The sequence below is a fragment of the Eriocheir sinensis genome, chromosome 67 (assembly GCF_024679095.1).
Source record: "Eriocheir sinensis breed Jianghai 21 chromosome 67, ASM2467909v1, whole genome shotgun sequence".
Lineage (NCBI taxonomy): Eukaryota > Metazoa > Arthropoda > Malacostraca > Decapoda > Varunidae > Eriocheir > Eriocheir sinensis.
In genome coordinates this window covers 9,332,498-9,360,227 of record NC_066575.1, presented here as the reverse complement: position 1 = coordinate 9,360,227, position 27,730 = coordinate 9,332,498, and the positions used below count along the sequence as shown (strand labels likewise).

At 41.7% G+C, this 27,730-nt stretch overlaps 1 protein-coding gene and 2 long non-coding RNA genes across 4 annotated transcripts; 2 read left to right on the top strand and 1 right to left on the bottom strand.

Annotated features, from left to right (window-relative positions):
• Window positions 1–2,419: 2,419 nt before the first annotated feature.
• On the top strand, window positions 2,420–16,560 carry LOC126988065 (DNA topoisomerase I, mitochondrial-like). 2 transcript variants are annotated; one of them, XM_050845867.1, is made up of 11 exons: window positions 2,420–2,558; window positions 2,828–2,855; window positions 7,386–7,936; window positions 8,166–8,333; window positions 9,117–9,257; window positions 9,783–9,910; window positions 10,386–10,623; window positions 11,141–11,497; window positions 12,011–12,253; window positions 12,913–13,164; window positions 13,584–16,560. In XM_050845867.1, the coding sequence occupies exons 1-11, from the start codon at window positions 2,529–2,531 to the stop codon at window positions 14,238–14,240; spliced, it is 2,793 nt and encodes a 930-aa protein (XP_050701824.1). In that variant the 5' UTR covers window positions 2,420–2,528; the 3' UTR covers window positions 14,241–16,560. The 2 variants fall into 2 exon arrangements, with proteins under 2 accessions (XP_050701824.1, XP_050701823.1); XM_050845866.1 differs by having other exon boundaries at window positions 8,166–8,396.
• A 1,275-nt stretch (window positions 16,561–17,835) lies between these two features.
• On the top strand, window positions 17,836–20,493 carry LOC126988063 (uncharacterized). Its single transcript, XR_007741412.1, has 3 exons — window positions 17,836–18,166; window positions 18,360–18,446; window positions 20,120–20,493. It is a non-coding gene; the product is annotated as an uncharacterized LOC126988063 (long non-coding RNA).
• A 234-nt stretch (window positions 20,494–20,727) lies between these two features.
• Window positions 20,728–25,800, bottom strand: LOC126988064 (uncharacterized). The gene is made up of 3 exons (XR_007741413.1): window positions 25,698–25,800; window positions 21,969–22,333; window positions 20,728–21,933 (listed from the first exon to the last, which is right to left on the bottom strand). It is a non-coding gene; the product is annotated as an uncharacterized LOC126988064 (long non-coding RNA).
• Window positions 25,801–27,730: the final 1,930 nt, after the last annotated feature.

Here is a 27,730-nt window from a genome sequence, read left to right as displayed (position 1 = left end):
AACAAACAAAGAAAGTCCACCAATACAGAAAGATCACAAATGTACCCAAAAATTTACTTATTCAAACACGTCTGTCTTTTGTATTCCCATTGTCCTCCCGCCCCGCCCACGACTGCTTGGTGAAACATGAGCCTAACCCTTAATCCGGGGACACTTAAGACCAATGAGACGATAAAGACACTGCTGCGAGCCTGAAAGAATGCTAATGAGGTCTCCGGAGTGAAGTGAAGACGGATCCAGAGCTAATGAGATCACAAAGGGGTGGGTGGGTCAGGTGTCTCGTCTCACATAAGATGATTATTTACCCATTATTATTGACACGCTTATTCTTGTAGTCGTTTTGTTTGTCCACGTGGATGCTTAGTTTGCTTCCTATATGTGATTTTTGATATGATAACGCTGAGGTTGGTATTCTTAAACGCTCTAATGAGTTTTTTTTATAGGTTCATGGTACAGAAACTACCATATCCTACTTCCACCAGGGTCATTCAGCTACCCCTGGAAATGCTCCAAAGCCCCTACGAAAGTCTTGTCGAATATGTGAGCTTGGGCGCCGGTGTTAAATAATGCACCACTGAGTTTCTTGCTTCTTATGTTCACCCTAAATAGTAATATATGCTTTCATTACGGCTTCTCGCTCTAATAGAAAAATAAAGAAGTGTTGCAATGTAATGTAACGCTGAGTCTCTTATTTATATGTTCACCGTAAATGGAACATATATAAAAACAAGACAAGAACGAGAACGAGATCGAACGAGATACATTACATAATATTATAGAAGCGTGTACATGTCTTGATTCTTGAATCTTTTGGGTGTTTGTATTACGACTTCTCGCATTAAAATAAAAAGAAAAAAGTATTGCAATGTAGTTGTAATCTGGTCAGGTAGATAAGACAGGATATATAGAGCCCTTGCTTGGACATGGTCGAGCATGGTTGACTCAGACCTTACACATGCATATGACGTTATCTATGCTTTCTTTCCATGTCAGGCAAAGTAAAATTTTCCTCGTATAGCAGCAGGAGGTACGTAGCGTTATGAGTACCCTTTACCCTTAAAACGTGGCTTCCGAGGCTCAGTTAGTGGGACAAAGACTGTTCTCTGTTACACGACCACGGCACAGACGAGGCGTAGTAAACAGACGAGGGAAGCTAAGATGTGAGGAGTTGGTACAGAGGAATTATTGTTCCACGCCCTCATCCATGACGTCCCACACACACACACACACACACACACACACACACACACACACACCTCTTTTGCGCCCGGCTAACCAAGGGAGGAATGTTTATACGGATTCAAGGACATAATTGCTAGTATCCTTTCGAAGAAATAGACGGGATGGAGAGTTTTGTTACCGAAGGAAGAAAAAAAGTAAAGAAGAAAAGAATGGGAAAATAAATAAATAAACGTGTATATAGAAAATAAATAAAAATAGGTAATGAAGTAGGTTTGAAATTATTCTTATCATAGTATATATATCACATAGCATAAAACACACGAAGAAAAGAATAAAGAATAAGTAAATAAACGGATAGGTAGAAAAATAATAATAAACAGATAATGAAGTAGATTTTGACAAAAAAAAAGAAAAAAGAAACAAACAAAGAAAAAAAGAAGAAAAAAGGAAAAATGAAAAAAATAGAAGGCGAACAAGGAAGAGAAAATAATAGTAAAAGAAAGAATAAATAAAAAAAGATGTGTAAATAGAAAAAAATAGACAACAGTAGTAGCAGTAGTAGTAGTAGTAAATATCTCATAATACATTAACTATGATTCACAGTGACTCAATCAGTTCTCGCCGCCTCGCTTGACGGTCATTATCGGCGGCAATGTTATCTTATGTGCAACCAACAGCAGATTACATGAAGCACAGCGACAGGACATAGCCAGAGAGAGAGAGAGGGGTGGGGAAAGGGGTTGGCAGGAGAATATTATGACAGGGTTGAGCCATGTGAGTTGGCTGGTCACCTGGATAAAACGTTTTCTGTCTAATATTCGTCAACTGCTCTTCGATGGTAGCCAGGCAGCCTCATAAATTTTATAGAGGGGCTGCAATAAACATGTTTCTCTTGTGCCTATGAGGCCCTTTAGTATGTTATAGTTCATTATACGATGACTTACAGTGTGAACAAAGAGAACTTGAATGGATAAAGCTCCGCATCAGTCCTTTTAAATGGTTAAGTTCCTTTAAACAAATTTTAAAAAAATACCTTTGCCGCAAAGGATGTAGCTGCCGGATGTACGCTAACTCTCCATCTCGTGTGTTACATTATTTGATCATATTGACGCTTACTTAATGGACAGATATGTATGGTATGGTTATTACTAGTGTTCATATCAAGCTTTGGAGTGTTAAGGGAACGAGGGGGCTGCGTGGAAGTATAATAATGGTAGAGGGAGGCGGGTGGCAGCGGGACGCCTGCGCACACGGGGCTCTTGTGCACTCTGTCTCTGGCGGCCCCGCTGTCCTGCCTCAGCCTGAGCCGCGAGGGACTTTGTCGGATTACTTGTGCACTGGACGAGATGGCGGAGATGGACGACTTGTCTATGCCTGTGAGTATTGCATTGACCCCTTGTGTGCATGGAGGGACCATAGCTAGGGCCAGGGCGCCGTGCTGGGCGTGCATCAGGGTATTTAACTGGTACGAGTGGACTCTGGCTGTGGCGGTGAAGATGGCTGCTGCTGCCCAGACTAAGTTCGTACGTTGAACCCGTTTCCTTTCTAAGTGGAGCACGTCTAGTTTAAGGAATATCGCTGCCATAGTGAAGTATGTGGTGTATGCCGGTGATTGAATAGTAATGAGCGCCCTTGTGTCTTTCAGGGAGGCGGAGGGATGGCGATATCCAACGGTAAGTAGAGGCGGCCGGGCCGTGTGGAGACAAAGTCCCCCCACAGCTTGGGACTTTGTTTCTGGCAGCCTCATGGCCTTGGTTGTAACACCACTCCATTACACCCCTTTCCTCAGCCCAGATTCATGTTTTGTCCGTGTAGGCAAGGTGCAGGGGGGGCATTTACTCGTGTGGGTTCCTGATATAGGGCAGAAGTATGGTAGTAGGTGGAGGTTTAACGATTTGTTGGAACCCGGCCTGGCGAGAGGCTAAGTCCAACACGGCGTGGGGACTTTGTCTCTGGCGGACCCGCAGCACCACGCACACACCCGCCACCCTCTTCCACCCTACACACCGCCTTTTCCTTAGCAATTATCCTTTATTTCATGATGGGAAGTGATGATAGGAAGGCCAGTGACATACGTTAGGAGATTTAATAGCCATATATTCGTTTTTCCCCTCTCTTCCACACTTCAATCCCACATCCTTCCTCTCACCTTTTACACAACACCTTTTCTTCACCTATTATCCTTTATTTCACGGTGCAGAATCTTGATGGGAAGGCCAGTGACATACGTTAGGGGATTTATTAGCCATATACTCGTGTTTTTTTCCTGGTGAAACCTCAAATAAGGTGTGCTTTATGAAGCAGATAATATATTTATTGGTGCAGGTGACAGCGTGGTATAAGAGAATGCCACGAAAGCCACCACAGGGGAGCTAAGTTTGTGCTGGCTGAGGGCCCGGCCAGGCATATGTGTGGAGACTGGAGAGTGTGTCTGTGTGAGTGTGTGTCTGTATAGGCGAGTCGGGTACCTTAGCCCGAGGTCACAGTCCCTTGCTAGGTAACGGAACTTACCAATGCTGTAAAAAAAATGCAGACAGACTGACGTTTGTAGATTCGATTTGGTGTTATGGTTACTAGGCAGCCTCAATGCATATGTCAGCCTGATTAAATACCGTACTTTCACTATTTCTGTGCTATGAGGGTCGCTTTATAGTCCCTGCAGGGTATAATAAGGCTAATAAACGTGTACTGGGATGCATAGGCACGCGTGCATTGCCGTTGGTATGAATCATGTTAGTTAAGTAGACTGAGTACATTTAAAAGCCCGGCTAAAAACGCAGCTTTCACTCTTGTTTCGTAAGCCATGGCGATAGGAGTGTGGCCACATACAATGCACCAGCTGGTCATAGTCCCGTATCGGTCATAAGGTGGTGGTGGGTTGGGACTCATGTGCTGCCAAGTGTCTCATCCCCAGCCCTCCCCCAGTCCCGGGAAACCCCCTCACTCAGTCATCCACCGGTCACCCTCCCTCCCCTTCCCCTTCCACCTCCAACCTGAGACCCCAGTCCCCACCTCTCCCTGCTCCCTCCCGTCCCTCTCTACCTGTCCCCACCCATCCCCTCACTTCCCCCTCTCCCTATCCCCTTACGTCCCCCCCCCCCTCCAGTCCCCTCCCTCACGTTGCCTCAGACGTCATCAAGACCTTTTCTGTGTTCGAAACCGTCCTAGCAGCCCTGACTTGGCCTCACCTCATGGACTCATTTTAACTCTTACTCACTTTTCACATACCCAACATCGCCATTTCCTCACTTTCCCGTGTTTACTGTATTAGGAACGTGATATTTCCTCAAGTATTGGCGTCTTGGGAGTATAACATTGTCTTCAAGGTTAAGTTTATCCACCCGTATACGGTCCACGTGCTGATTTGGAGGAGGGGGAGTGGGAGGGAGAGTGAGATATGAGTGTGGAGGAAGGGAAGGAAATGAGGAGGGAGAATAGTGTGGAGGGTAGAGGGAAGATGAGAAAGAATAGAGATGCAAATAGACTCAGGGTAACGCCAAACGGAGAGGCAGGAGGAAGATGAGGAAGAGGGAGATATAAGGGAGAATGAGTTTTGTGGAGGGAGATTACTACGAGGGAGAATGAGTTTGGAGGATAAAATGAAGGATATGGGAGATAACTTGAGGAAAGGGGAAAAAAAAAGATAAAATACCCGAGATGCAAATTTAACTCGCGCCCGAAGGCAAAGTTTTCATCAGAGAGCTTCACCAGTGCGTAGTTATTTATTTTTACAGCAAAGGAAGCAGCTCAAGGGCAAACAAAGAAAACAATAATGGAAAAAAAGGCCGCTAATCACTGCCCCATTTATTATTTGGAAAGCGCCTTCGTAGCGAGATCTGATTATGAGGGAATGACTCAACGGAAGGTCTGTGGTCTTATACGGGGTTACATCCGTCTCCATGCCTGTAACGACGTAGTGTAGCCAGCTGCTGTCCCTAGTGTTAGAGGTTATGGCCAATATTTACCGAGTTATGCGAGTCTTTATAATTGACTAGCTGGACCGGTGTGACGTTAAATTTTGTTGGTTGATTATATAGTTTCAGTATAACTATGAATATTGTTGGTTATTGAAATAGGCAGCAAGTATGCCCCCATGCCATTCACTTATGGTTTTAGAGGTTATTGAATGAAGATATATTTAGTGTATGAAAACTATTAATTTACCCACTTGTTTGAGTTGATTAAGCAAATGGGCCACATATTCTAATCATGGATGAATTATTGGTTATTGGATGTATATTGGTAGCTGATGAACTATCATGTAATATTTGTTGTATATATGATAATGAGTTAATTCAGTCCACTGATTGCTATATAGTAGGACACATAGTGAACCCTTGATTTGAATGACAGTATCTCAACCCTAGTGTAGATTAATTATTGACAGCAAACAAATAACTATACAATATACTAAACTTATGATTAAGCCTTTTTTTATCATTTGTACCACCATTTCAACTTTGCTATTGGATGGGTTGATTCACACCCATACTATATCCTTATCTGTCTCATTGTATCAGTTTTTAGCAATGTTATCAACACTGGCAGCACTGTTTTCCTTCATACTCTTTGTGTTGAGGGTATGCACTTATTGTATCTTAGTGTACTTTGGTTACCCTAGTTATGAGTGCTATGGATAGATTATTTTCATAAGATCCAGAATTTAATTACCAAATTCCTATGAACTTGAACTTATAGAGTTAAGGGTTTTCTTCACACCTTTGTATTCTTGTTTATCATGATTACACTAGTTATGAGTGCTCTGGGTAGATTATTTTTATAAGAACCAGACTTTTATAACCAAATTCCCATGAACTTACACCTCAGACCTGTTCAAGTCCAACGCAATGTAACCGCCCAAACCCAACAACTCTCAAAGTTTGCTTAACTCTCTACAAAATACTAGATTAGAAAGTTTCTTTTGTATTTGGTGTGTATAGAGAAGCTAACAAACTTGGAGATACTGTGAAAGATATATCCAGTCATGATTCTTTAATATTGTTTGGAAAGCCACTGTGTTGAATAGAGGTGCTGAGAAGCCCATACCATATGTTTAGTTTACTGTGTTGCCAGCCTACTAACCACATCCATATGATACTTCAGCACCTTTGGAGCACTTTAGTTGATTAAAACCACAAGGAATAGTACTAACTTTTGCCAGAATACTAAACAGACTTCTCATTTGTCACTATTGCACTCCTAGCTACAACTCGACAGGCCCAGGTTCAAATACTGGCCTGGATAATTTGCCCACCTCACCTAGCTGGTCATCCTCCTATTTGAGCTGGTCAATAAATGGGTACCCAGGGAAACCTGTAGTGATTTATAAGGTACAGGTAAAGTTGAATTGTGGCAACCTGGACATCACACATATGAATATACCCCCAACTTTACTTATAGGGAAATGCATATATTTACCTTATTTGCATTGTATTGTGTATGTGGATATCTTATTGTAACTGGAATACAGATTTGGAGAGGAACTAGTGTTAGAATAATGAAGACTGAGTGTGACTACCTTCTATACTTGATTCCTCTTTTTATTCTGGTAACTTATATGTGTTATCAACTTTCTTTCCCTCCCCTGGAATGTCTAACAGCATCTCAAACAGGTTAGAAAAAGAAAGATTGAGGATGACTACCTTCTATTCTTCATTCCTATTTTGACTCTGGTAACTTATATGTTATCAACTTTCTTTCCCTCCCCTGGAATGTCTAACAGCATCTCACATGGGTTAGAAAAAGAAAGATTGAGGATGACTACCTTCTATACTTCATTCCTATTTTGACTCTGGTAACTTATATGTTATCAACTTTCTTTCCCTCCCCTGGAATGTCTAACAGCATCTCAAACAGGTTAGAAAAAGAAAGATTGAGGATGACTACCTTCTATTCTTCATTCCTATTTTGATTCAGGTAATTTATATTTTTCATTAATGTTCTCTCCCTCCTTCAGGAATGTCTAATGGCATCTCACACGGGTTAGAAAGAGAAAGATTGAGGATGACTGCCTTCTATACTTCATTCCTATTTTGACTCTGGTAACTTATATGTGATCAACTTTCTTTCCCTCCCCTGGAATGTCTAACAGCATCTCAAACAGGTTAGAAAAAGAAAGATTGAGGATGACTACCTTCTATTCTTCATTCCTATTTTGATTCAGGTAACTTATATTTGTCATTAATGTTCTCTCCCTCCTTCAGGAATGTCTAATGGCATCTCCAATGGGACCTCCGAGCACCGGGAGCACAAGGAGCACAAACACAAGCACAAGGACAAGGACCGTGAGAGGGAGAAGGACCGCCACAGGGACAAAGACCGTCACAAAAGCTCTCACAAGGACAAGGACAAGGACAAGGACCGACACTCATCTAGTCACAAGAGTTCCCACAAGGAGAAGGACCGCGACAAGGAACGCAGCAAGGACAAGGACAAGGAGAGGACCGACAAGGACAAGGAGCGCCACAAGGACAAGGAGAGGAGCGACAAGGACAAGCACAGGGACAAGGACAAGCATAGGGACAAGGACAAACATAGGGACAAGGACCGAGAACGCAGCGACAAGGAAAAATCGCGAGACAAGGATAAGGAACGGCATCGTGAGGAGAAGAAACACAGCGGCAGCGGGGAGAAGAAAGAGCGAGACAAAGACCGCCACTCGTCCTCGACACACAAGAGCAGCCACAGAGATAAGGACAAAGAGCGGGAGAGGCATAAGGAGAAGAATCGCGAGAAGGAACGGAAGGAGGAGAAGGTGAGTTCGTATTACATAAAATTATCGTACAATATCACCCAACAAATGATAATAGTTACCACCTCTAACTGTTCCACTTCCTTCTGTTGTAATAAGTGTTCTCAGTTTCCTCGTGCTTAACAGAGCATAACTATTCCTCTTCCTTCTTGTCATGTTTGTAAGGTTAAGTGTTTTCTGTTTCCTCATTCTTAACAGGGTGTAACTATTCCCCTTCCTTCCATCACCTCAGGTTAAGTATGAGATGGAAGACACAACCTTGCGGGACTTTTACGGGGCTCCCGAGGAGGACATCACTGTGAAGGACGAGCCCTTGGAGTCTGAGGAGGAGGACAAGCTAGTAATTAATGAGCCCATGAAGGACGAGCCCCCTGAGGAAGATGAGGAGGAGATGCCTCTGGTGAGTAAGCTGGAGCCAAAGGAAGAGCCAGAGGATGAGGAGGAGGAGGATGATTTGCCATTGGTGAGTGTTTTTTTGCTATTGGTCGTAGGAGGGCAAAATCGTCCTCATCTACGGAGGTCTTGTAGGGAACACTTCGACTCTACTCTTCTGTAAGGTGGCTCGTGGACTAACACTAAAAGTTGAGTATTTCTTGTGTTCTATCCCTCTTGGTAGCTTATAAAAGTTTTCGTCTTTCTGTTTCTGATTTTACAAAGACCATTTTTTCGTTCTTTCTCTGTTATTAGCTTATGAAACTTTCCTTCTTTCCATTTCTGATTTTACGTAGCCACAGTATTTTTTTTCTCTCGGTAGCTTATAAGATTTTCCTTCCTTGCATTTCAGACTTTACGTAGCCACAGTATCTATTTTGTTCTTTCTCTCCCGGTAGCTTATAAGATTTTTCCTCTATCTGTTTCTGATTTTATGTAGCCACAGTATTTTTTTATTCTTTCAGTAGCTTACAAAAATTTTCCTTCCATCTGTTTCCGAATTACATAGCCACTAATTTTTTGTTCTTTCTCTATTAGAAGTTTATAAAAATTTCCTACTTTCTCTTTCTTATATTACGTAGCCACAGTATCTTTGTTTTTACTTTAGCTAGCTTATGTAATTATCCCGTTTTTGTTATTTTGTTTTGATATATTTCTGTTTTATAATCGGCATGAATCTTTTTGGTTTGCTTTCACTACTGGGGGCAAGTTGTAGGAATGAGTTAATTAACCGAATGTCTCCGTGTTGCAGTCACATCGCAAACATGTCAAGGAGGAGAATGAGGATGATGATGACAAGCCTTTGGCCATGCGCAAGAAGATGAAGACGGAACCCAAGGAGAAGAAGAGGAAAAAGGTTAAGGACGAGGATGAGGACGAGGACTTCAAACCGGTGAGGGACTTTGCGTTTAACATTTTCTTCGCGTTTTCTTCTTCTTCTTCTTCTTCTTCTTCTTTTTTTATGGAATATCTTGTGTTTTCTTTATTTTTTCCTTCTTTGTTTTCTATTCTTCTTGTTTGTTTGATTTTTTTTATGGAATATCTGGTTTTTCTTTGTTTTCTTTCTTTGTTTTCTCTCCTTTGTTTGTGTTTGAGTTTTGACGGAATATCTTTCTTGCCCAATAAACATCCAACCATTAATGACACAAAAACCTCTATTATTTTTCCTTTCTTAGTTTTCTCTGTTATTCATTGAGGTTTTGAGTGCCATAAATATCCCACAAACAACCACTAGTGACACAAAATCTCCAGTGTGTAGCGGGCTTCTTTTTTCACATTTGTTTCCTTATTTTTATGCCCTTGAACTGACTCCTCTGCTGTAAAAAATAATAATAATAATAAATAATCGGAAAGTTTTGAGAACCGTAAGTATCCTCCCCACAACCAACGACTATTAATTAACACATCTCCACAACAGGAAAAGAAGAAGGTGAAGAAGGAGAAGAAAGAGAAGAAGGTTAAGCAGGTGAAGCAGGCTGGGGGCGGCGGGCCTCCCGAGTCACCCACCAAGAAGGGCAAGAAGGAGGAGGAACCCGTCTGGAAATGGTGAATGCTCTTGACTCCTTTGATAATCCTTTTAGCACCCTCAGCACACAACTTACCCTACTAACTCTTGATTCTTTGACAGAGTTTCTCATATGATGGTGAATGTTTGGAGGCCCGTATCTTTAACCCAGTAGCAGCAGGGATCATGTTTCTTAATGGTCCCTCTAAGCGAGAAAAATAAGTAAAAATCATCCCTCACACAAACCATTTCATAATGTATATCAAAGCATTTGTGATCAGATTATGTATCATCTATTCGGGGGGTTTATATCATGGCACAAATTTGGCCCGTCGCTGCTACATGGTAAAGCCCCAAATTTGGCCCGTCGCTGCTACCGGGTTAACTGTATTGCTGCCTCAGTTTACCTATTTGAAGTCTCTCATAGAAGTTTCACCGTAAAAGTTCCAACACAAAGCTCCCAGTTGCTTTGTCTGAATAGTCTTCCCTTCACTCATTCCACTCGTTTTGTTCCAGGTGGGAGGAAAACAAGAGAGACGATGGAGTGAAGTGGACCTTCCTGGAGCACAAGGGCCCCCTGATGGCTGCCGCGTACGTCCGCACGCCCAGCAACGTCAAGTTCTTCTACGATGGCAAGCAGATGGATCTGTCAGAGGAGACGGAGGAGGTGGCCGGCTTCTACGCCCGCATGTTGGAGCACGACTACACCACCAAGAAGGTCTTCAACAGCAACTTCTTGAAGGACTGGAGAAAGGTACGTCGATCTGTTGTCACCCTTTATGATAAACTCTGCAGGGAACTTTTCTTTACAGTACAGAAAAAAAATGAGTGATATCTATTTTAGATCCCTTATAGAAAGCATTATATACTACCCATAGGTATATCAGTAACTGCTTTATATGTTTTAGAAATTCAGTATTTGTGTGTGTGTAGGAATGATATCTACTTTATTAATAGTTTCTTCATGAAGGAACTCAGTTAATTTAGTCATTATCTTTTTCCCATAGGTATATCAGTGATTAGTACTGTATATCTTGTGGAAATTCAACATTCTTCAGTAATCTGTTCTTATAAATAGGAATGTTATCTGTTCCAGTAATATTTTTATCATGAAGGATGTCAAGTACTCTACTCAGAAGGCTTGGGTTCGATCCCCGGCACTCAGTGGTGTTCATTAAGGGATATTTTCACTGTGTTATTGCAGTTTCTCTAAAATCAAATAACCTAGTAATATTTTTTCTTGAAGTAACCTAGTAATATTTTTTCCCCAGGTCATGACTCCCAAAGAGAGGGAGATCATCACCGACCTCTCCAAGTGCGACTTCCGGCAGATCCACGCCTTCTACGTGCAGCAGAACGAGGACAGGAAGAACCGCACCAAGGAGGAGAAGAAGGCCCTCAAGGAGACCAACGAGCGCCTCATCGCTGAGTACGGCTGGTGCAACATTGACGGACACAAGCAGCGCATCGGCAACTTCAAGATCGAGCCGCCAGGACTGTTCCGAGGCCGCGGTGAGCACCCCAAACAAGGCATGCTCAAGAAGAGGATCATGCCCGAGGACGTGATCATCAACTGCTCCAAGGATTCCAACATTCCCAAGCCGCCAGATGGACACAGGTGGAAGGAGGTGGGTCACAGTTGGTCACTCCTCTGCACTTTACTTTCTTTTTATAGGAGCGGTGATTAGTGGGCTTTTTTGTCTTCATTTATTTTTCCTTGAACTCCTTCCTTTGCTGTAAAAAAGGGAGGCATGTTCTGTGCATACTAGGGTGAAAATGTAACTCAATAAGACTTAACAATGATCTCTCTTTCCTCCTCTTTTTTTTCTCTTTCCAGCTTTTTTGATTCTGCTTCTCCAATTTTACTGCTCTGATTCTCTTCCTCCTCCTCCTCTTCTTCTTCCTCTTTACAATGTGTAGTAGGTTATTTTGACAAGTTTATAATGCACCCTTCAATAGTTATTTCCATCTACCTATCTGTTTATATATATCTTGGTGCCCTCTCTTATGGGAACTACTCTTTACAATGTGTAGTAGGATATGTTGACAAGTTCATTATTCATTCCTCTGTAACTATTCTTCTTCTTCGTCACTTTGCCCAGTGTCTATCTCAATTTGAACCTTCTATTTCCACCCCACAGGTTCGGGCAGACCCCAACGTGACGTGGCTCGCCTGCTGGGTGGAGAACGTGCAGGGGCAGACCAAGTACGTCATGTTGAATGCCGCGTCCAAACTCAAGGGCGAGAAGGACTGGCAGAAGTACGAGACGGCGCGACGGCTGCACAAGTGTGTGGACAAGATCCGTGAGCAGTACCGGCTGGACTGGAAGAGCAAGGAGATGAGGATACGACAGCGTGCAGTAGCGTTATACTTTATTGATAAGGTGAGCGAGTTATTCTAAAAAATGGAAGAGCTGGGCGTGTTATTTTAAGTGCTGTAACTGGGCAGGTTATTCTTAATACTGGAAGAGCAAGGAGATAAGGATACGACAGCAGGCAATGGCATTATACTTTATTGATAAGGTGAGCGCTTGGCTGTCTGTCTGAGGCTGTGATTTTAAGTGGGTTATTTTAAAAAGTCTATTAATCTGGTCGTGTCTGGTATTTCAGATCTTATAATTGCACTATGTTGATTCAGAAGAGGATTTCAGATGATGTTACCCTTTATATATGAAGACAGGACAGGAACTGATGCAATGTTTACCTCCCCAGTTAGCTGTCAGTTAATGTAGGAGGGGATTTCAGACCATATAACTGCCCTTTGTCGATACAGGTGAATGTACATTATGAATCCTAAAACATGGTTCTACGTAGGTCCCCCAGAAGACAGGAACGGGGTCCAATGTAATGTTTGCTTTCCCAGTTGGCTCTCAGTTAATGTAGGAGGGAATATTAGACCATGTAATTCCTTATGTAGATTCAAGACTTATGTAGTAACCCATTGTAGGTACAGGCGAATGCACGTAATGGATCCTAAAACATGCTTCTATGTAGGTCCCCCGGAAGACAGGAAGGGGAACTAATATAATGATTGCATCCCCAGTTGGCTCTCAGGGCGGGTAATGAGAAGGACGAGGACCAGGCAGACACTGTGGGCTGCTGCTCCCTGCGTGTTGAGCACATCACCCTCCACGAGCAGAAGGACGGCAAGGAGTACGTCGTGGTGTTCGACTTCCTGGGTAAAGATTCCATCCGCTACTACAATGAAGTGTCCGTCGAGAAGAAGGTATTCAAGAACCTTCAGCTCTTCAAAGAGAACAAGGAGGAAGGGAATGACCTCTTCGACCGCCTCAATGTGAGTTAAGACTATAGGGTATTTAATGTGTGTGGAATCATAGTCTTCTTGATTTATATGTTTACCAAGATGCATGGATGGATCCTGAAGGGTGTAGATCATTGTTGGCTGTGGAATGGCAGTTTTTCTTGATTTACACATTTACTGAGATACAAAGAAAGAGTGAGTTGTGTAGGTCAGTAATATGGAAGAAAAAGTAATCCATTTCAATACCAAGATCTCTATAACTGTTGATCTTCATTACGTTGTTAGTTAACTTCTCATGAACTAGCAATTTGATTTCATGCTAATTAAAAGTTGCTATTTTTGACTACTCCACAGCCTTGTCATTTAAACAGTTAACTCTACTGTCTGATTGATTCACTGATTTCATTAGTTATTGATTCATTAGTTTATTACCCTTAACTCTTCCTTTCCAGACTCAAATCCTCAACAAGCATCTGAACGAGCTGATGAACGGACTCACGGCCAAGGTATTCCGTACATACAACGCCTCCCGCACCCTGCAGGAGCAGCTGGAGCTCCTGACAGACCCTGACGCTCCCATCTCTGCCAAGATCCTCCAGTACAACCGGGCCAACCGTGCCGTGGCCGTGCTGTGTAACCATCAGCGCGCTGCTCCCAAGAGCTTTGACAAGTCCATGGCAAACCTGCAGAAGAAGATCAGTGACAAGAGGGAGCAGGTTGATGAAGCTGAGAGGGAGTGCAAGCAGATGAAAAAGGCTGCCAAGTCTGGAGGTTCCCAGAAGGAAAAGATGAATTACGAGAAGAAGAAGAAGGCCGTAGAGCGCCTGAAGGAACAGCTGGAGAAGCTGGAGCTCTCGGCCACAGACAAGGAGGAGAACAAGACCATTGCCCTGGGCACCTCCAAGCTGAACTACCTGGACCCCCGTATCTCCGTGGCCTGGTGCAAGAAGTTTGACGTCCCCATCGAGAAGGTCTACAACAAGACGCAGCGGCAGAAGTTCCAGTGGGCCATCGACATGGCCACGTCGGACTACAACTTCATGGGTGAGCCGATGAACATCACCAAAAACAGTTCTGATGGTGAGGGAGAAGAGGAGGACTATGAGTGAGCTCCTCAGCGCCGAGGCTGCCGAGCCTGACCAAAGATTGCACAACCGAGGACTGTTCTCTAGGATCATGCCATTCACTCACCAATGTTTTAGAAGGTCATTTTATATCATGTAATTTGCTACATAAAAGGGGAAGTGTAACTATGGGTACTAGGGATGTTAAAGGGGGCTGATGTGTATCACAAGTATTTATTACACAGTTGGCAAATAATTTTATTGAATTTTATATTTGGTATGTTTTGTTGGAGAATTTGTTGAGGGCGTCAGTGGTTCAATCCTTCAAGGTTTCAGAAACCCGTTGGAGTAAGTCTCAGGAGGTGGCTATCTTTATGGCAGATTTCAGTGACATGATTTTTATAACTCAGAAATCTCAAAAGCAGGAGAATGATTTATGGTAACTTTAACTTTGATACTTAATAAATAGTGAGACCATTAATTATTTTAGTTTTCTACATTGGAGAGGCAGATAAAATAATGTACTTTGTGATAAATTTATTTTAAGTGCCCTGAGGATGCCCACTGCCTCATCAGTATATCGGTGTATCTATTTAATATTATTTTTTATGAGTATTTAAATACTGCATTAGACTATATTGATAACATGCACCAAGACAGTAGAGCCTCCACCTGTGTGTTGGTCAGTGGCTGGGGGAGCCGGCTGCCTGGCACACATGGGTTGAACCAGATATATTTTTATCTTGATGTGGTCGTGTTTTCTGACTGACTAGTGGTAGGGGCGATTTTTCAGAGCAAGTGGGAAGAATGTTGATGCAAGTAGTTAAGAATCTTGTGTGTGTGGGTGCAAGGGAATGGCAGCCAGTCTGGTGTTAGTGAAGTTGTGTAAGCTAGTATTTGCACCAGCTTTCTCAGGAACAGAGCCAGGAGGTGACCATGTGGCAAGCAAGGGTTAGCAGAGCAGTGATTCACCTGATCTCTGTTCAATTTCATCAAGTGAATTACGCAATCTATTAATTTCCGGGCAGGGTGGCTCAGTGGGCGTGGTGCCTGGCTCATGACCCAGAGGTTATGAGTTCAGTCCCAGCTCACAGCAGCTTCTGGTGAGAGAGAGAGAGTAACTCTATGAGAGCTGTATGGTCTTAGCTACTTAGTTTATGGAGATTCTTCAGTTCTGAAGCATAGAGGAGGTGGCTGTCTTGCCAGACTTAACTAAACAGTTGTTTGTCAGATTTCTACTCAGTTTCATGGTCAAGTGAATGTTTAAATTTTGATTCCAAATTTAGAGAAGATGACAGCCAGTGATGTGATTTGGTAAGGTGCAATAATAGGGTCAGGTTGAGGATGTATTGTTATCCTTAGTGCTGAAAGCATTGGGTGTTGCAGAATTGGGTTCTCCTGTTGTGCAATTTTTAAGTGTTGAAGAATGTGAGGCAGTGAGACGGTGACAGTGGCAGCAAATTGAAATGGAGTGGGTTGTGAGGCAGGGCTAAAGTGACTGTGTGGGTGACATATCTCAGACTGCCCTGGCACTGTTTTAATGGTTTTAAGTCTAATGTAAGCATCAGTGACAGTAACCTTCACATTGCTGCAGTTATGATGTGAACCCACCTTTTTGTTGCAGTTATAGGACATAGATGTTATTTCTTAGGTCTGACAATTGAGCTTGACACTCATCAATTTCTGTTTGGTGTGTGTTTATTTAAGTGGCCGTTTATTTATTCTGTTATCCACAATAGTACAGCTCAGTTTTCAGGTGGCAGAGAGGCATTAGGAGCTGGAGCAGGTCAGTGTGTGGAGCATTTCATTATTATAAAGGAAAATAAGCATATAATGGAAAATGATGGGGGAAAATTATTTTGCTTAAAAATTGTTATATATCATGTATTGTTCATTATTCCATTCTCAAATTCTGTAGCTGCAAGACACAGAGAATTAAGGATGCATGTAGAATCGGCTCGGCCATACATCATTGCTGCCGGCTGCCCATGGTGGCCGCAAGCTAAGGTAGACTACTAGGTTTTTATAGTTATTCTTGGTGTAATTTTTGGTAGTGTTTGTGAATTTGTGTAAGTTAAAAAGTGGACTTGGGGTGTATGTGAAGACATGACATAGGCACGGCGGTGCATTTGACGAAGGCCTGGCGTATGGAATCTTGGGACCATTCATGCAATGTCGGAAAATAGTTTTGAGTATCTGGGACTAAAGTATTTTGTTTGGTGACCTAAACAATTAATCTTGGCCTGTGTCTTGCCAACATCAAATTCACTTGAGATCTTCCCAGTTCAGCTGGTCATTCCATACCATTGTGTGATATACACCATGTACATACTGATAATTCATCAATAAACCATCATGGCAACAAGTAGTACTTCATGATTATTGGGAAGGATCATAGTGCTGTGTTTGTGTGGGGAGTCGATAGTGGTTCAGCTGGCACTCTTAATTCAGCTGGTTGACATTCCTTGACCAAGTTATCAAATGGAAAAGTTCATGACAGTATAGAGAGGCCTGGATAGCAGACATGCCAGCAATTTCCTTCAGCATTTTACGGAGACAAAGTATTGCTGGAAAACTGGTACATAGGAAGAAAGTAAATGAATGACTACTAGAATATGATTTTCAATACTTAAGAGAGACCTTACATTGCAGGTAACAAGAGGATGCAATGTGAAGGTTATTTTAGTATTGATTCCTCCTTGATCATGTATTATAGGTCTGCCTTATGAAGTTATAAGTAATTTAAGAGTCAAGATGTCAGGGATTGGGTAGCTCACTGGACATGGTGTGGCATATCATAAGTGTCCATAAAAGAGGTTTGGCCTTAGCTAAGAGTTTTGAGGGGGACTTCAAATCATTGTGGAATAAGATAAATGAGTGTGGTTGTTAGATAAGTTAATTGCCCCTTACTAATCAGATAGACTTTTACTTATATTGCCCACTGAAACGCCCGTCCATCAACCAGACACGCCCATCAGTTACTCAACCACGCCCATCAGTCACTCAAACACGCCCATCAGTCACTCAAACACGCCCATCAGTCACTCAAACACTCCCATTAGTCACACACACACCCCCATCAATCACACACACACACACACACACGCCCATCAGTCATTCACGCACGCCCATCAGTCACTCAAACACGCCCATCAGTCACTCAAACACGCCCATCAGTCACTCAAACACGCCCATCAGTCACTCAAACACGCCCATCAGTCACTCAAACACTCCCATTAGTCACTCAAAAACTCCCATTAGTCACACACACACGCCCATCAGTCACTCAAAAACTCCCATTAGTCACACACACACGCCCATCAGTCACACACACACACGCCCATCAGTCATTCACGCACGCCCATCAGTCACTCAACCTCGCCCATTAGTCATTCACACACGCCCATCAGTATATCAACCACGCCCATCAGTCACTCACGCCCAGCGGTATAATATCAACCACGCCCTTTGCATTCTTTTATATATATTTTTTTTCTAATTTCGTTTCCAGTTTCCAACCAAGAGTGTTTTAAATCGGTGCCTTCAATATACCAAACACTTCCCTTCATAATACAAGTAAAGAAATAATTAGAGAAAGAAGGCAAGAAGAGATAAATAAGTGAATAAGTAAATAAAAACATTAGCCCGGTAGTCTCTGTCTGATCAGCTGTTTGTGACGTCTGCGGGCGGAGAAAGAGAGAGAGAGAGAGGGAGAGGTCACACCCAACCTGGCCTGACCTAAGCTGAATACGAAGGAAGGAAGGAAGGGAGATCAAGAAGTAAGGACCTAAGAAGCCATAAAAAGCGTTAGAAGCCTACAGAGGAATGAGGAGAAGCTAGGTGGGCGTGGTCAGACTGTACAAGATGAAGAAAACCCTTCCTGCCTCACTGCCCAAGACTCCACTCCCTCCGCACCAGCCTCAAAGCATCCCTAACCAGACTCCACACCCACAGGACAACTCTAGAGGACGGTAAATATGGAGGATCACTATGCGCGCCTCCATTATTGCCCCCACGAGAATAATAATAACCTTTCCAGGGTTTCACATACTGTTGTACTTCTCTAGTTTTACCGGCGCATCAAACATATACTGCGTCTGCAAGTGATGATAAGAAATAACAGATGTTACTCCTCTCCCCTTCAACAAACTTAAAACACTCCAGAACAAGAAGAGAGGACACTATTACAGGAGATGGTTCCATGGCCTTCCCAGCCCCCTAAAGCACTGAAGAAGGCAATGAGGATCTCAGGTATGATCACAAATAGAGTTAATCAGTTAAATATAATGTTGGTAGGAGTCTGTGGCGAGATCAAGGGGTGGGTGTACCATATGTTTGTCTCAAAGGTAACACTACAGAGAATTAGGGAGCATTACACAGTTGTTTTGATGTCTACAGTCTTTCTAATGACTTTCTGGGAGGTTCAAAGGTTACTACAATACTTATATGACAACAGAGGAGCACTTGGTTAAATAGGAAACTGAGATATCATCATGTTAATTTAATAGTGACAGTCTTCAGGGAGGAATGGGACAGGAGGTTAGAGAAGGAGAACAGAGCAATCTGTATGGTGTTATGGATATATGGAGGCAGGGAGGAGACTGAAGTACTGTAAACTTAACAAAAAGAGTTGTTTTTGCAGTGCTGGGAGACAAGGGCACAAATGTATAAGTCAGGGGAAAGACTAGATAATAAGTGATGTGTTTAAGATTAAGGAAATGGGTCCATACACTAATGAGGGAGATGCAGACAAGGATGGCTAGATGCTATATAGTAACCCTGAATTGTTTGTACAGTCGCAGGCATTGATGTACTTTATCTAAACTGCCTTACCTATTGAACAAACTGAGACGGCTGAAAGGGCATATGGTGGGACTCAGAGATGAGGATGGCTGGCAGTTGTGAAATCAGTAGTTGGATACACCTACTACTGGTCCGCCCTGAACTATGGTGCACAATTTAGGAGGTAGTTATAAGCATCTCCAGCAAACTACAGCCATTCCTAGTTAAGATGACTCTGATGTATGTATGAGTGAGGCTGCAGCACACTTTGGGCCTCGTGTTATATAAAACTGAAGAGAAGGTCCTCCACACCAAGACCAACAATGGTACAGGTGATAGGAGGCTTATGGATGAAATAGTGCAGTCTGTTCACTTGTGTGGCGAGACCAAAAAATGTAAAAATCATGACAGAATTATAGTGTATTAATGACGCCACCTAGTGAAGGCAGGGTAAAAAATGGCTACCGGTGGCAATGCTTGTAGTAACTCTCAAGGTTCAGCTAAATTTCCAAGTCTGGTGCTTTATCTTTGCACAAGTAGCAGTCCTCAGGCAAATTTTTGACCTCATTGGTTTGGATTTTGCCATTGCACAAGGCTCTGTTGTACCCTCTGCCCTAACCGTTGTATGTATATATACTTTCTTGGCACACTACGTAACTTTATTCCAACTGTTACAATCACACATACTTCCTTTTCCTTCCAGCCTTTCAGCACCTCACTTGGTCCCATGCTAGATTACTCACCCACAACACTCACTGTACTGTCTCAGTCTTTCTGCTGTTATGTCATGAATGTCAGGGGCCTTTCCTACTTAGAATTTCTTTATATCCTTATCTGTTAGTCTTACCCATCTTCACCTCTTGATTTTACTTTTTGAGTCACAGTGTTCATGTGGGATGAGTCAGGTTCTTTTGCTGTCTTGATTTGCTCCCTTACAGTTATATCCTTATTCTCATGCAGTCCTTTGAAGGGATAATGAAAGGGACGTATTGACTTTTCTTTTTATTTGGTCTTTATTATTCCATTACAGATACAGCCAGGTGACATCCTGTGTAGAGAGAAGAGAGGAAGAGGAGAGAAACAAGGAGAGAGAGAGATGTATTGACTTGTCTTTTTATTTGGTCTTTATTATTCCATTACAGATACAGCCGGGTGACATCCACAGGACATGGCACCACCAGCGACAGTTCCTGAACACCTACGGCGGCTTGTGGAACACGCTCCTTGCCTCGCAGCAGAACCTTGAGGGCGTGACTCTGCAAGGCTTCAAGGAGTGTGCGCACCAGTGGCTATTGGCAGGTTGACGGGGGTGAAAGGACACAGGGCAGGCCTTAAGATAGGCAGTTGTAATGAAGCTGCCTTTGGCCTATAGTGATATGTGAACTTAATTGATTATGTAGCACTCCCGTATTGTGTAATGGTGGAGAGAGAGAGAGAGAGTGGGGGGGTTGCACACTTTATGTGGCTGGGAGAATGAAGCTGGGGGGTTTGTAAACATCCTGTGGGGTGACATCCTGTGAGAGGGGGGGTTGCACACTTTATGTGGCTGGGGAATGTAGCTGGGGGTTTGTAAACATCCTGTGGGGTGACATCCTGTGAGGTGACATCCTGTGAGGTGAGATGAGATGAGATATATATATTTATATATATATATATATATTTATATATATGTATATATTTATATATATATATATATATATATATATATATATACATATATATACATATATATATATATATATATATATATATATATATATATATATATATATATATATCCGCACACCTTGTGTGACTTGTATGGGTCACAAAAAGTTAATTAAATATTCCCATAAGGAACACTGGTGATAGGTGCAGTTGCATTTAGTATGTGATACATGTTCTTGGAGGAAGAAAGCCAACAGAACTGAAAAAGATAGTTAAATTTACTTGACATAACTTTATCATTATAAATTAATGTTTTCTGTCACATGCATCACTTCAAACAATTAGATAATTATACTGTCAACTTAATTCAGCTCAGTATAAATAGTCTTGTATGACAATGATACAGAATCAGAGGTGAATCAGAACACTGACTGACTAAGTGTGATGCAGGGAATGCAGGGTCCATTAGTTTCATTACTGCATTCATGTAAAGTGAACTCTGTTACAGTGACTTACATCATTTGTGTATAGATGCAAATATGATAAATACCTTATATAAGCTGTTGATTTGTTGTCTTTCAGGCCTAGCATGAGGTAACTTATAGCAGGTCTTGGCTGTCCCCATCTGCTGAGTAGCCACGACTGACCCCTCTGGAATGTAAGTTAAATATAAATAAATTGAGTCGCAAGTTTTTTGTTTTCCTGTCCATCTTTTTGATTGTTTACCGGTGTCTGAATGACGAAATATGTAAACAAATCAATCAAATGGGGGCATACGCCAGGGGGCACGTCGCCTCACCCACCCTATGATGCCAAGTTCAGGGGTCCCTCCATGCATGTCTCTATGCCGACCCCTTTCTCATCCAAGTACCTTATGGCAGGATCTACCGACCTGCTCATGCCACAAACTCTGTGGGTGTCCCTTAGCCTACTCCACTCAGGACTGTCCCTTACAGAGACAAACAATGCAGACATTGTCACTGTGAATAAAGTGTCTGGGTTTGTTGCAAGTTAATCAGATTAAAAGAAAGCTACATCACCTGAGTTTTCTTTTTTCTGTCCATCCATTTGTGTATGCCTGGTCCCTAATCATGCCAAATTTATCTGCTAATAACTCAACTCCCTGGTGCTGTGATAAGCTCCGTTGTGGAATAAATTCAATCACAGGAAAATAACTATAAAAATGGGCTCCCCAAACTTGGCCTTCAAAAAAGTTAATATGACTGACACATACACACAAGTATATATAGTAAATAGTATCAATAATATGAATAATATCAACTTCAATGAACTCAGAATAATGGTTAACCTGGTAGCAGCGACGGGCCAAATTTGTGGCTTTACCGTGTAGCAGCGACGGGCCAAATTTGTGCCATGATTTAAACCCCCCAAAATAGATGATACATAATCTGATCACAAATGCTATGATATATATTATGAAATGGTTTGTGTGAGTGATGATTTTTTCTCATTTTTCTCACTTGGAGGGACCATTAAGAAAAATCATCCCCGCTGCTACTGGGTTAAGTTTTAACTAGAGCAGACTGAGACTGAGATCTTAGTGAGTGGTGAGGAGGGTGAGGGGCAGAGCCTGGTTATCTTTTCTTCTGAGCTGATGTGGGAGAGTGCAGCCAAAGCCATTTCTGTGGTTGACAACGATGAGGAGGACTCCCGACCATGACCAAGTGGCGGGTTTTCCCCCAGGAGAGCTGCAATGAAGGTTGAGAAATAAATATTAATGTTTTGGCTTTGTTGAAGTAGTCACAGATATACTGGAAAACTACAAATCTACGGATCTTGACTCATATTATTAAATGTATCGGTCTCCCATTATGATTATTTCCCAAGGCTACAGAGAAGATTAACCAAGTTTTTATGGGTGATTTTCCCACTCAAGATACATAAGCCTTGTAACACTATCACTGGGATCACAACACAGTCCCTGAGAAGCCCAGCAACTTATGTGAGAGGCTTTTCAAACAGGCGAACTGATCGAGGTGCCAATCTGTTTAAAAATTAAGGCCTTTTGTCTCCTTTCTTAGTATTTACCTACTATATATGTGCAGTAACAAAGCCTGACACATGAAATATATGATAAGTCACAGTGGACTAGGCTTCCACCTTGTAACAAAGAAAAACATATACGTATACAGAAACAATAAACAAATACAAGTAGCTATTTAACTCATGGTGGGGGATAAGATAAGAGGGCACAAAATTTGAGAATGTAAAAGGAAAAGAAAAAAATATATGGCAATCTGAGCAAGAATTAGGAATTATTGATGATATTCTCGCATACTTTCAGCTCTCACAACCAGGGATGGAGTATTTATATTCGATATTTGTATTTGAATTATGTGTCGGCTCAAAAAATTCATATATGCTTCCTTACTAATGAGACTTTCTACACAGAGTGAGGTAATTTTTTGTTGATTTATACCATAAAGTGCTGGCTATCATGTGTTTGAAGATACCCTAAACTTGACCTAACCTAACAAAACTCCAGACAGTTACTGTAGGTCTTGACTCAGAAAATTCATATATGATTCCTTACTAACGAAACTTTCTATACAACAAAGTGAGGTCATTCTTTGTTGATGTATAGCACAAGGTACTGGCTATCATGTGTTTGAAGATACCCTAAACTTAACCTAACATAATACAATAAAACCAAAACGGTTACTATAGGTCTTGACTCAGAAAATTCATATATGCTTCCTTACTAATGAAACTTTCTATACAACAAAGTGAGGTCATTCTTTGTTGATTTATACCATAAGGTGCTGGCTATCATGTGTCTGAAAATACCCCGAACTTAACCTAACCTGACAAAACCCCAGACAGTTACTATAGATCATTACTCAGAAAATTCATACATGTTTTCTTACTAATGAGACTTCCTATAAACAAAGTGAGGTTATTCTTTGTTGATTTATACCATAAGGTGCTGGCTATCATGCATCTCAAGATACCCTAAACTTAACCTTACATAAAAAAAAGGTCACTGATGTAAGTATGAAAAGAGTCTGGATGTACTAAATAGCAAAGATTATCCAGTTATTGAAAAGCACATTGGTATATCAGAGAAAAATATCTGTGGAAACTAAAGAATAGAATATCTGGACTTCCCCAAGGAAAAAAACTAAGCTAATCAACCTGCCCTGCCTAAAAATGACCTACCTGGGAATGGTAACCTATCGCCAACATCAAGACTACTCTTAAACGTCTCCGCACCTCAGTTTGCCTGTTTGGTAGCAGTGACGGGCCAAATTTGTGGCTTTACCGTGCGCCAGTGACGGGCCAAATTTGTGGCTTTACCGTGTACCAGCGACGGGCCAAATTTGTGGCTTTGCTGTGTACCAGGGACGGGCCAAATTTGTGGCTTTACTGTGTACCAGTGACGGGCCAAATTTGTGGCTTTATTGTATACCAGTGATGGGCCAAATTTGTGGCTTTACCGTGTACCAGTGACAGGCCAAATTTTTGCCATGATATAAACCCCCAAAAATAGATAATGCATAAACTGATCACAAATGCGTTGATATATATTATGAAATGGTTTGAGTGTGATGATTTTTTCTCATTTTTCTCGCTAAGAGGGGCCTTTAAGAAACACGATCCCTGCAGCCAATCTTGGTTGTTGCGAGGGGTGAGTATGGGCAAACACTAGAATAATACCCTGTTTTGTGATGCTGGTGATAGCTGTACATGACTTCTGCACCTTGAATAGGAAAATCACTGAAACGCCAGAATTTTCTCTCTTACTATACTCCCACACGGCCACAGCATGTAACGAAACACACGAGAAATTAATCCAGACAAGGAAAGGTTCGCCGGCGTCAGGGATCGAACCCGCGACCAGCGTAACGGGAGAGCCACTCCTTTACCAGTCGGCCAAAGAGGTACCCCCCTGGCAGAGGGAGTTATGGGAGGCTTGCCCATCAGGCTTATCTATTTTCACCGTGGCACTACATCACCACCCACGAAAACCTGGTTAATCTTCTCTGTGGTCTTGGGAAATAGTTATGATGGGAGCTTGATATGTTTAAGAATATGAACATTAGTAAGTGTGGCCAAAGGAAGAAAACTAACCTAACCCAACCTCCCTGACTAACCAAATCTACAATAGGAATATCTTGTGAGTAAATAGTAACCTAGTGTCTTCTCTGTGGTCTCAGGAAATAGTTGTGATGGGAGCCTGATATGTTTAAGAATATGAACATTAGTAAGTGTGGCCAAAGGAAGAGAACTAACCTAACCTAACCTCCCTGACTAACCAAATCTACAATAGGAATATCTTGTGAGTAAATAGTAACCTAGTGTCAGTGAATGGCCCCCCTACTAACCAGTCTCCCTTTCTGGCAGGTCAATAAAAAAGCTAAAGCAAGTAAACTGTAGTGTAGGGGTAATGGGCTTCCTCCCACCACAAACTCAAGGGTCAAAAATAGGATGGAGCAAATTAATACGTGAATAGGCAGGAGAGGATCAGGCAATTATTTGTTTTTGATTATAGCACTTAATTGTACCCTACCATTGTACATGTCAAGAGTTGTACATTTGCTTTCCTGTTTTCTGCTGTCATTTTACGGGTCTTAGTATTTCTAGCTGACAGGAGAGAGAGAGAGAGAGAGAGAGAGAGAGAGAGAGAGAGAGAGAGAGAGAGAGAGAGAGAGAGAGAGAGAGAAGTTAAAAGGGGAATGATATATATACCTAGCTGACAGGAGAGAGAGAGAGAGAGAGAGAGAGAGAGAGAGAGAGAGAGAGAGAGAGAGAGAAAAGTTAAAAGGGGAATGATATATATACCTAGCTGACAGGAGAGAGAGAGAGAGAGAAGTTAAAAGGGGAATGATATATATACCTAGCTGACAAGAGAGAGAGAGAGAGAGAGAGAGAGAGAGAGAGAGAGAGAGAGAGTGTCCACGGCCTGCAAATCCATCCATATATGTAGGCCTATTGCCGGGGTCGAAATACGCCGTGTTCCTCTTTTCCTTTGCTTTCTACTCTTGCAACAATAAACCAACTATCACAATCAGTCACAGAGAATAAATCTGCCAACTTATACCAAGAACTTACCCAAACAAGACGAAAACTTAGAGGAATCTTTGTTGCAGCCGCCGCCTTTTCTCCTTCTTCTTCTTCTTCTCTTGACCTCCTCTTGTGTCTATTCACGTACTTTGCTTTTCAATGGCGTTTTATCCTTCCCTTGTTAATTCTAGCTTTCAAATGACTTTCTTCCTTTGACCTACTCCTCTTCATTCTCTCTTCTTCATTAAATGTCAAACCAACCCAGCTGTTCAGAGACCCAGAGCAGCATGATGGCGGGACTTTTAAAAGATGGCCCAACCTATTATAATACTAGACCTCTTCCCTTGTCTATGCAGAATTGTAGGATGTAATTAATCTTATAAATCAACCCTTACCCGTAGTAGAAGCTTCGCTCGCTGATCATTGCTAAATTATTAACTAAAACAACTCTTTTAATAGATGGCCAAACATGGTAACACAATACAATTCCTTTTCTATTGTCTATGCAAGATTTTAGGATATAAATTACTTGTAAATCACTCCTTGCCCACGGTACTAGCTTCACTAGTTTGCCATTAAGATGTGACGGCGAGCAAGGTATGGTCGCCCCGTCTATCCTCGTCGCGTTAGTAATAAAATCAATATCAACCGTCGAGGAAATTAAACATGAATAAAAACACATTAAAACTAATACCTGAAACATGCTTCGTCCTCACAATAATAAGGGAAATATATAAACACTGAAGTCATCCATTCAGAAACAGATTATATAAGTCTTTCACGGGTAGGGGAGAGCCGGTATGATTCGGACAGTGGGATGGTCCGGCCATCGCACTTATTGTAAAGTGTATGGGACTGAGTGCCGCGAGATTTTGTGTGAATGTGCAAAACTTTGTTGCCTTGGCCCACAAAGGGACAACCACGCCCTCAGAGCTGTTATTTTCGATGCAATTCCTTTTTTATGTTTTTCTGCATCTCGTATGAAATATTTTCAGGGTGGATCATAAGCTCTCGCTTCAAAAACGTGCCAATTAGCGAGATGTAAATTATTTCGGTGACGCAGCGATGCACGGCGAAGGTATTGCCGTATAACATAATCACCCAGCTCTCGTGCTGGAAAAGGAGTGTGACCACACATTTGCTTTTTTATAGTCGTGATTATTCGGACGGTTGATTTTTTTCATGATTTTTATAAAACTTTTATGAATTTAAACATTATAGGTGTTGCAACGGTTATATAAAGGTTAATTTGGTTGATTTATATTCAGATAGTATGCTTGTGAGAAGAGAAGGAAGCCATAATACCAAAAATTTTGAGATGTTTCTTGTAGTTCTCCTTTTATTTATTTCCCCTCTAAATATTGAGAGGATACTTTGTCCTTATATAAATGTTTTGTAGAAGATATAATCTTGTTTATTAGCCAATCAAACTTAAGTTATATTAATATTATGACGAGTATCATGAGTGTCCGTACCATCCCACCTCCCAGGCCGAACCATCACCACGGGTGGGGATGGTTCGGACGATTTAGAAACTTGTCTTTCACCACCTACATCTGAAAACTGGAAATAGCTACGAGTGTCATATTAGCAGCCTAAAGAGCCAAAGGATGGAGGAACATTTTGAGATCAACAAAATTACACTATTACTTAAACTTCTTTTTCTAAAAATATTTCTCTAAAAAGTGTCCGAATCATACCGGCTCTCCCTATTTATGAAAGCCAGAAATGACAGATTACCGGAAAATAATAACTGGAATAAATAAAGCAATGAGAGAATAAAGAAATACTACTAAAGGAATAATAAGTGAAAAAAAGGAAAATTATAGCTGGAATATTAAGCAATGAGAGAATAAAGGAATACTAATAAAGGAATAAATAAGCCTGCCAGCCAATTAATTATATAGGCCTTTCGAGTATATTAAACGAAACTAAACGCTACAAATTACCTCGAAAATAATAAAAATAATTATAAAAAAAAAACATTAATCGCAGGAATAGTTCAGTTTGCCCTCATAACACACACCATTAAGCCTTATAACGTGACCACTTCACCTCCCAGCCATTGCCTTACCTTAATT